The sequence below is a fragment of the Bison bison genome, unplaced genomic scaffold (assembly GCF_000754665.1).
Source record: "Bison bison bison isolate TAMUID 2011002044 unplaced genomic scaffold, Bison_UMD1.0 scf7180017864289, whole genome shotgun sequence".
NCBI classification, from domain to species: Eukaryota; Metazoa; Chordata; class Mammalia; order Artiodactyla; family Bovidae; genus Bison; species Bison bison.
This window is the reverse complement of record NW_011494861.1, coordinates 9,416,887-9,426,820: the sequence shown is the minus strand read 5'-3', so window position 1 is coordinate 9,426,820 and position 9,934 is coordinate 9,416,887. Positions and strand designations below refer to the sequence as shown.

The window sequence follows — 9,934 nt, the reverse complement described above, 5'->3', positions numbered from 1 at the left end:
GTGCGCCGCCGCTTTCCTGGCCTTTTGGGTAATGTAGTTTCCGAGGGCGGCGCACGGCCTTGATTCGCCAAGTGGAGACCACCTGGAGTGGACACCAGTGCGATCCGCCGAGCAGGTGCCGCCCGCGGGGCCAGAGTTTCTGAGGATGTCGGCGGTGCTCCGGAAGCCCAAGACGTTCAAGCTGCGGTCCCTGCATAGCGAGAAGAAGTTTGGGGTGGCGGGCAGGAGCTGCGAGGAAGTGCTGCGGAAGGGGTGCCAACGCTTGCAGGTGCCCCGTGGGGCCGCGGGGTGGGAGCCTCCATTTGCAGGATGGGACCGTGCTGACCCATCGTCCTGCGGCTCGGGACTGGCCGAGCTCAGGCTGCCCCAAGCCACACAGTAGGCCCCCGAGTCCTGACAGTGGGAGGGGACGCTGTCCATCATCTCTGGGCAGAGAGCCTGAGCCTGACCACTGCCGATGGCCACGTGCCCACCCTGGGCTCTGTCCGGGCTCCTTTACATGGGCTTTGGTGGCGTTCAGGTGCCCTGCCCTGAACTGGGTGCTCACACCCCATTTCACAAATGAGGAAATTGATGCACAGAGGGACTGAGTAATCTGCGGTAGCCACCAAGGAAAGGCTGGTGTTTAAACCCAACCCAGTACTGCTGCTGCTGCTGCTGATAAGTCGCTTCAGTCGTGTCTGACTCTGTGCGACCCCATAGACGGCAGCCCACCAGGCTCCCCCGTCCCTGGGATTCTACAGACAAGAATTCTGGAGTGGGTTGCCATTTCCTCCTCCAGTGCATGAAAGTGAAAGTGAAGTCGCTCAGTCGTGTCCGACTTGTAGCGACCCCATGGACTGCAGCCCACCAGGCTCCTCTGTCCATAGAATTTTCCAGGCAAGAGTACTGGAGTGGGGTGCCACTGGCCTTCTCCACAACCCAGTACTAGGTCCACCCAAAGCCTCTTAGCCGAGCCTCTGATGGTGTGGGCACTGCGGGGACGGGTGTGTGTGTGATAGGGGGTGGGCTGTGATTGGGGTCCTTCCAGACTTCTGGGTCCTGGTGCCCGGTCTCAGCAGACGGTCTGAGTGAGTGAAGCCTCTGCCCCTGCGATCAGGAGCCCACCTGCTTGGGAGACATCTGGGGAGAATAAGAGGCACTGCTTTTGTACTTCCAAACCAGGGATGTGGGAGACGTCTGGGCTGCAGAGATCCTCATTTCCTGTGCTGCGGAGAAGTCCCCAGTGCCTTGTCTAGCTCCTGGGCCAGGTCAGGGCAGGGGAACTTTGGAGAGAACTGGGATGGCTCTCCTCCCTTCTAACTGCCAGGCTCGGGACAGCTCTGGCCTGAGGCCCAGGGACCCGGTTCTGGTGCCCATCGGCTCACGGCTCACATGCTCCCTGCCTTGGTTTCCCTGGGTAACATGAAGGGTCAGGCTCTGAGGCCTCTTATGGTCCTTAGGTACTACTGTTCTAGGGATTTCAGCCATCCTTCCTACCCTTGTTGTCTTAACTTCCTCCCCTGGGCCTAGACCAGCGCTGGGTGAGTGCGTACTTGCATGGCACAGGGGGAGGGAAGGAACTGGGTATAAAAACTTATGAAATGGATCAATGTGGCATGGCAAAGGAGTAAACCTCAGCAGGTTCACAGTCCCGTGAGCTGGTCACACTTCTGTAGGCAGAGGCAGTGAGTCCTGTTCAGTAAGGTTCTCCTTAATTAATCAGTGCCAGGGAGAGACTTGAGCCATAGGTATTGCGTGCTAACACCTGTCAGGCCGTGTGCCTCGGTGATGGGGATGTATTTACAGGCTTAGTGCAGTCGAGCGTCATTTTTGGAAACGGGCTTGAATTTTAAAGTGCCTTAGGGGAGCTTTGTTTGAAAGAGTCTGAGTGGTGAATCCTGCAAAGTGGTCACCAGTGTATATTCATCTCTGTGACTTTCTTAGAATGACCTACAGTAGGGGCCCTCGATGGATATTCTCCATATGTGCAGACTGCATCTCTGGCAGGATTCTTTACAACATGGTTCCTTCTTGTTCTCTGTGAGGGCTGCAGATGGGAAGACTTCAGCTGGCCACCCCAAGATTGGGCCCCCTGAGACCAAGGAAGTGAGCATCCCACCCCAATCTCATCTCCTTCTTCTCCCCAGCTCCCCGTCCCTGGTTCCCGCCTGTGTCTCTATGAGGATGGCACGGAATTGACTGGAGATTACTTCTGGAGTGCCCCGGACAACTCAGAGCTTGTGCTTCTCACTGCCGGCCAGACCTGGCAGGGCTGTAAGTGTTGGGGATCTTGGAGACTGATGGGGAAGTGGATGTGGTTGTGGAGGTGCAGAGGCTCTGCTAGGGAATGCCAGCCTTGGGAGGGAGGGTCCCCATGCTCTGGACCCTAAAGGAAGAAGCCCCTGGAGGCAGAGCTTGCTCAGATGGCTGAGTTGTCCATCCTCTTGGCCAGGAGCCCACCTGTCCAGTTGGTTGTTGTATGTGTCTCTTTAGGAAATTCCTTTAGTTTTATTTATGTTCATTTGAGGTGTCCTAGTATTGGAGAAGGAAATGGCAACCCACTCCAGTGTTCTTGCCTGGAGAATCCCAGGGACAGGGGAGCCTGGTGGGCTGCCATCTATGGGGTTGCACAGAATCAGACACGGCTGAAGTGACTTAGCAGCAGCAGCAGTAACTCCTAAGGGCAGAGAGTGGGCTTTGTGGTTTGGAGGCTACCCAGTTTTATAGGAGAAGCAGAGCCAGAGAGCAAGGTTGTCCTGTTTACTGGGCTTTGTTGACCAAAATAATCAATAAACAGTTGATAATAAGAATAGAAAAGTTTTATTTGAGCCAAACTGAAGAATGTAGCCCAGAAGACAGTCTCTAAGATCACTCCGAGTATCTGCTCCGGAGAAGCAGGGTTTTCAGCACAGTTTTGTGTCTTCAGGACAAAGACTGTTAAACAAGTCAGGATGCATTCTCTTAAGGGTTCAGAAACAGCAGATCAGCATGTGCACAGAGCATCAGCATGGCCTTGGCACCAGCAGAATCTTGACCATCGAAGGAGTAACCATCATTGGCGTCCCAGGAACAGGGGCATTTAAACTTTATTTATTTATTTTGCTGCATTGCACAGCTTGTGGGATCTTAGTTTCCCAACCAGGGATTGAACCACGGTCCTTGGCAGTGAGAGCTCAGAGTCCTAATCATGGGATCTTTAGGGAATTCCCCAATCTTTACTTTTAACATGGACTTGCTTTACTTCTGGTCAGTGCACCCTTTTCTTTAATAATTAAGGCAGATGCACACCGTATGTACGATTTACCACAGACAGGCTGTTCTAGTCAACATCAAATTCAAGTTAACTTATGTAGAAGTCCGAACGACCCCCTGTGTCTCAGTCGGTAAACATTTCCTTAATCTGTTTTCTAAGGGACGGGCAGGTGACTGACTCTACGCTCAGTGTCTGATCTCTGTCGGGTTTGTGGACACCCATCCATCCTCAGGTTCCTGTTGGCGCTGCCTTATTGGAGCCAGTGCCCTTGGAGGTGGGTCTTTAGTGGAGTCTTTGCTGGGTGACAAGTGCTACTATGGAGCCGTAAGCCACTGGCCAGAAATGGCTTGTCTGGAGGGTTGTCTGGCCCCTGTAGAAAGGGGCTTCCGATTCAGGTGCTGTGGGAAGGCAGTGGAGCTCCGAGGACTGAGATTGTCCTGCCCCCTCTGCTGAAAGGGTGGGGAGAGAGAGAGGCCCGACAGGAATGTGGATGTGGCCTCGGCCCTTGGCTGGGACTCTGCTGTAGCAGTGAAGGTGACATGTATGGTGTGGCGAGCATCCTTCCTCCGTCGGGCCTTATCCTTCTAGAGAATTAAATCTGAATAACATTACCAAGAAAAGGAAGGAGCCCCACGCTGCTTTCCAGAGCTGCGGTTCTGGCTTATTTCCGCAGCAAGGACAGGAGCAGGTGCCTGTGGCCTCACCAGGCCTTGTTGCTGTTTCTGCTTTAGCCACTCCGGCAGGCGTGTGGTGGTGTCTGGATTCACATGTTCCTCCCAGCTGATGGTGTTGGCCATCTTCTCCTGGGCCGATTTACCACCTGTAAACCTTCTCGTGGAGCATCTTTTGTCCGCTATGTAGCTGGATATTTTTCCTGCTTGAGTCTTGCGGGTTCCCCTGGTCCATTCTGGACGTGAGTCTCTGTCAGACGTGTGGTTGGCAGATAGATTCTCTGCAGCTCGTCTTTTTGTTTTCTTAACCAGGTCTTATACATGGAGTAGAGATTTTTACTTTTGATGAAGTCCTACTTGTCCCTTTTTATCTTTCTTTGTTCTATTTTAATCACTAAGGCATGTCCAGCTCTAGATAGCCCACCAGGCTCCTCTGTCCATGGACTTTTCCAGGCAAGAATACTGGAGTGTGTTGCCATTTCCTTCTTTAGGGGATCTTCCCAACCCAGGGATTGAACCTGCATCTGCTATATTGCAGGTTGATTTTTTATCACTGAGCCATCAGGGAAGCCCCTTTATGTTTCTGTACATATACTTTTGTGGTTCGGTCTGAGACTTTTTCGACAAGCTCTAGGTCTTGAAGATTTTCTCTGTCTTTCTGCACCAGTTGCTATGATCACGTGGCTTTTCTTGCTTAGCCTGTGGAGGGTGGATCACATTGATATTTGAACTCGGAGCAGCCCCAAGTCCCTGAAATGACCCAAACCGCTGTGGGGCCTGTTCCTCTTGTGGGTCTGGACTTCTGCTTATAGGATGAAGAAGCCCTTAGTTTCTCACGCTTACCTGGAGGGCTGGCTGCTTTCGGGTGCGTGTGGAAAGGTGGGGAGTCAGCTGAATAGTGAAGGGATGAGCTGGAGCCTGAGGCCTCGAATGAGGGCCCAAGACCAGGTGGTTTCACTTGGAGGAGGGAAGGCCAAGGGGGAAGGGCAGCAACTCCCTTTGGTGTGTTTCATTTCCTGTGTCCTCCCCTTCTGTCCTTCCCACTGTCACCTTAAGTGTGGGGGGCCAGGCCCCAGGCCTGGAGCACTGGGCTGGTGGCTGTCGGGGCAGGGGAAGGAGGTGATTTCCCAGAGGCCGTGCTCCAAGGCCTGGTGGCCTCTCTGTCCCCTTTGGTGGCAGTCGTGAGTGACATCAGCCGCTTCCTGAGCGTGTTCCAGGAGCCGCACGCGGGTGTCATCCAGGCCGCCCGGCAGCTGCTCTGGGACGAGCGGGCCCCACTGCGGCAGAAGCTGCTGGCCGACCTGCTGGGCACCGTCAGTGAGAACATCGCGGCCGAGACCAGGGCCGAGGACCCGCCGTGGTTTGAAGGTACCTCATGGATTCTGGCCTGGAGGGAGCGGGTGTGGAGGGCTTCCCTGGGACTGACTCTCTGAGACCCGGGGTCTCCGTCAGTTCCCAGATCCAGGGGTTTCCCAAGCACAGGGCCAGGCTCCAGGCAGCCCTGGGGTTGGCGGTTTTATTTTTCAATCGTGATGAAGTAAAGTTCACCATCTTCACCATTTTTGGGCACTTAGTTCTTCGTTGGTATTGAATATATTCCCAGTGTTGTGCAGCAGCCCTGCCACCTGTTCTCAGAGGTTTTCATCCCAAACTGAGGCTCTGTCTCCAGTGGGCATCACTCCCCACCTCTCCTCTGCCCCTGGTCCCCCATCTTCCTGTCCCTGGAATATGACTCCTCAGGGACCTCGTATGAATGAGCTCATGTATCTTCCTTCTTCACTCAGCATAACCTCTTCATGGTTCATCGTGTGGAGACAGGTGTCAGGATTCCCTTCCTCTTTAAGGCTGAATGATATTTCATCTCATGGGTGGACCATATCTTCTTTATCCAGTCACCTGGTCCTATCTCACCTTTTGGACTGGTCTTCTGAGCCAGGTGGAGCAGCCCCCTTGGGAGAGCGGCTCCCCGGTGGCATTTGAGGTGCTCTGTGCTGGTGGACCAGAGATGACTTCCTTTGCAGAAGGAGCAGGTTCCCATCAGAACGTTTCTAGATGGAGCCGAGTCAAGAGCCCTCCTGTCCGCGCCTCCCAGGAGATCACAGCCCCAGGCTCCAGGCGTCTTGTCTCTCCTTCCGGCAGGCTTGGAGTCCCGGTTTAGGAGCAAGTCTGGCTATCTGAGATACAGCTGCGAGAGCCGGATCCGGAGCTACCTGAGAGAAGTAGGTCCTGGTGTGCTGGGCAGGTTTAGGGAGCCGGTTCTGCCTCTGGGACTTGGCTCCCAGGACCGGCGTGGATGTCAGAGGAGTGAGGGCTGGCGCCGGTGTGGGTGCAGGTGAACATGAGCCAGCAATGAGTTAGTTGCTTGCCCCGGGAGCCCCCTGCCATTGCTCCTTATACCTCATGGTCGGATGTCAGCCAGGAGGTGTCATGTTCCATTCTTTGCAGGCCACCCGCTACCCCCACACCTTGACCTTGCTCCCGGCTGTGTGTCCTGGACTAGAGTTTATCATTCGCGGTGCAGAACTGCCCACACGTGCTCTGTTGAGAGCACAAAGGAAACCTCAGGGCTGGGGTATCTGAGGCCCTGGGGCCTGACCCAGCTCCCCCTTGTCCCTGCTTCCACCCCTGCTGACCGTAGCCACCCTCAGGCTCCTTCTGCTGGTGAAGTGCTCTTCCCACGCTGGCTGATGGGTGATCCAGGGCATCATCCACAGGCCCCGCTGGGTGCCAGCCCCATTCTGTGATGAGCCATCTGCTGTCCTGCTGTCATTCCCACTGGGCCAGGCGGTCCCCTTGCTTCTGCCTGGTGCTCAGTGTGGACCCATGGGTGTGAGTCCTCACCTGCACTCCAGTGGGTGATGATGTGGTGGTCACTTCACCTGCACCCTTTTTCTCCGGTTTCTTGCCGCAAAGCACCGGGTAGCGCTCAGGAGACGGAGCAGCCAGTGTACCTGGAGCTTGAGCTTGTCTGACTGTGACCAAAGCTCCGTCTCATGGGCCCAGAGGAACTTTCCAGAGTCAGACAGTTATGGTGGGTGTGAGCTCTGACCCCCAACCTCAGGGCCCTGCTGGGACTCCAGGGGGCAGGATCCAGAACCCCCAACCTCAGGGCCTTGCTGGAACTTCAGGGGGCAGAGTTCAGACCCCCCCACAACCTCAGGGCCCTGCTGGGACTTCAGGGGGCAGAGTTCAGAACCCCCAATCTCAGGGCCCTGCTGGGACCCAAGGGGGCAGGGTCTTTGAGGGCCGTGGCATTCAGTGGACTGGGATCCAGGCAGCAGTGGGTTTTAGGATGTGTGGCCAGTGCTCAGGGATGCCCCTGCCTCTCCAGGTGACCTCTGGCGCCTCCCTGGTGGGCGCAGAGGCTCGTGAGGAGTACCTGCGGCTCGTGGGCTCCATGCAGCAGAAGCTCCAGGCTGCCCAGTACAACAGCAGCTACTTCGACCGAGGGGCGAAGGCCGGCCGCCGGCTCTGCACCCCCGAAGGCTGGTTCTCCTGCCAGGTGAGCCACGAGTGTCTCCTGGGCCACCCTGGCCAAGGCCTGGTGAGCTGGGGCAGCCCTCGGGTGCCAGCTTGCACAGGGTGAGGGAGTGGTCAGCCCCACTGGTGGTTCCCAGATTTCAGTGGTGTTGCAACCCCTGGAGGCCTTGTGAGGACGGCTGGGTCCCTCCCAGGGTTTTTGTTCAGCAGCTCCATAGGGCCTGAGAACCTGCCTTCCTGACGAATTTACGTGGTGCCTGTGCAGGGAGGGGTCAGAACACGACTGCTTGTGAGCAGAGACCTTGTCCTGGCCTCAGAGGAGGGAGGCATTTGTTTGGGTGGTGGCTGATGCGTGGTCTGCCCTGTGGGAAAGCCTGGATGAGAGAGCCCGCCCGGATTCAGGGTCGTGGCCGGATGCGACATCTCGGCACTTGTACGTAGAGCTTGGCGCCCTGGAGGGGCGGCGTCGGCTGGCAGCAGCGTTCTGAGCCGTGGGGACAGAGCAGGGGCACTGCTTGCTGTGTGCTGCTGCTTGCAGGCCAGCTGTGGGTGGACGTGAGCTGCATGTAGCACTTGCAGTGAAAGCCCCTCCCTGCCGCTGGCAGGGGGCCAGTCTCCCCCCCATAGCCCCCTGTGCCTCTGTCCCCCCTCAGGCAGCCCCCTCCAAGGGTGATGTCCCAAGCACCCAGACACTGCTCCTTCCCACCTGGCTTCACGTCACTCTCACCTGACCACTCCCTCCTGGGCAGTGTGACCTGAGCCCGGCAGTATGTGTGGCAGGGACAGCGACCAGCACTTCCACCCCAGCACCTCCACCCCAGCCTGGGCAGGCTCTGGGTCGAAGGCCTGTGAGCGAGTTGGGTGGTGGGTTTCTTGCAGAGAGGCTGTGGGGGCCCTCAGGGTGCCGGGGTCTCTGGGTGGGGTGCAGCTGGGGCTTCAGGGGGAGGTGACGCTTTAGTGCGTCTGCGTGGCCCAGCCTGTGCAGGTAACAGGGAAATGCTGGGATGCCATAGAGGAGGCAGAAACGGTGCAGCCATGTGATGGAGCGGTGTGGGGAGGGCTGCGGGCACAGGAGGTACACGGTAGGGAGCCTGGCATTCCTGGCGGCTGACGGGTTAACTGGTCCCCTCTGCAGATGCAGTGCATTACTGGGGTCACCAGGGAGTGGGGTGCCTTGCCAGGACAGAGTATCTGCCTCCTGAGCACAGACCATGTACAGGGCCTGACCCCCGACTGGGGCGCCCCCGACTTGGGGGAGCGGCTCTTTGGCCTCAGGGCCGTCACCTCTTCTCTTCCATCCAGGGTCCTTTTGACGTGGACGACTGTACCTCCAGACACTCCATCAACCCCTACAGTAACCGGGAGAGCCGTGTCCTCTTCAGCACCTGGAACCTGGACCATGTGTGAGTGCGCGGTGTGGGGGGTGTGGGCACAGACTGCAGCGCACCTGCTGGCCTGGCCCTGCCTGGCCTCCAGGGCTGATGGCCGCCTGGTGTTCCACACACTCAGCTCATGGATCACAGACCCACGGATGTCCATTGTCACCTGCGTGGTGCTGTCACTCAGTGTGGTGGCTCAGGTCCCCATCCATACCAGTGCAACCTTCCGTGCCCCCTCGCCCATCCCCAGATCCCACCAGTGGGCCAAGCTGGTGGTCGGCAGCCGAGGGCCCAGTCAGTTTGGCACCAGTGGGATCCCTGCCTGTCCCAGGGCGGGGGTGGGGGGACTGGGCGGTGATGTGCAGGGCGTTTCCCGCTTTAGCCAGTGTGAGTGCGTCTTGGGTGGCAGGATCGCTTTTATGTGTACGTCAGCTCATTCAAAAAAGAAATGGAAAATTTTACTATTTTAACCGAGACGCTTTTCTTGTTGACTCTTGAACAACATGGGGTTTGAACCACGCGGGTCCACTTACACACAAGGTTTTTCAGTAGGAAATGCTACAGTTCTCCATCCGCATTGGCTGAATCCATGGATATGAAGGAGGCACAGATACGGAGGAACCTGCAGGCAGAGCCCCCGCATAAAGACATCCTCGGGTTCTCGCCTGCGTGGGGCGCTGGCTCCTTGTGTCCTCGTCTGCCCCCACGAGTCTCAGGTTGCTCTGCAGGGTGGAGAATCCTCGGGCCCCAGCCCTGCCCCCCTTGGTGTCGGACCTTCTGCATGCTCCCCGCTTGCTGGGTGGGGAGCAGCTTCTCTGGCCGCAGGTCGTTTGCCTGGTTACTAGGAAGGTGGGCTGTCCGTGAGTTTGTCGGCCATTCGTGTTCTGTGAAGTGGCTGTTGCTGCCTCTGCTCGTTTTCTGTCTGGCTTTGGTCTCCTAATTAATTTGTGGGAATTCTTTCTACATCCTGGACACTGGTTCTTTGAGGGTATGTTTTTATGTTTTGGGCTTGTACACTGGAGCTAGGGTCATGTCTCCTGAAACACGTCGGTTACATTTCCGCTCTTTCTCTAAATGTATGTACATCCACATAGATACACATTGCTGCTGCTAAGTTGCTTCAATCGTGTCCGACTCTGTGCGACTCCATAGACGGCAGCCCACCAGGC

The 9,934-nt window shown here is 56.8% G+C and overlaps 1 protein-coding gene across 4 annotated transcripts in view; it reads left to right on the top strand.

Annotated features, from left to right (window-relative positions):
• The first annotated feature begins 8 nt into the window (after window positions 1-8).
• The window catches only part of DFFB (DNA fragmentation factor, 40kDa, beta polypeptide (caspase-activated DNase)), a 14,551-nt gene continuing 4,625 nt past the window's right edge, over window positions 9-9,934 (top strand). For all 4 annotated transcript variants that reach the window (XM_010849961.1, XM_010849964.1, XM_010849962.1 and 1 more), the window contains exons 1-6: window positions 9-268; window positions 2,130-2,256; window positions 5,086-5,274; window positions 6,046-6,125; window positions 7,238-7,408; window positions 8,689-8,789. In XM_010849961.1, the coding sequence (XP_010848263.1) occupies window positions 146-268; window positions 2,130-2,256; window positions 5,086-5,274; window positions 6,046-6,125; window positions 7,238-7,408; window positions 8,689-8,789 (791 nt within the window). In that variant the 5' untranslated portion in view covers window positions 9-145. The remainder of the gene's footprint in view (window positions 269-2,129; window positions 2,257-5,085; window positions 5,275-6,045; window positions 6,126-7,237; window positions 7,409-8,688; window positions 8,790-9,934) is intronic.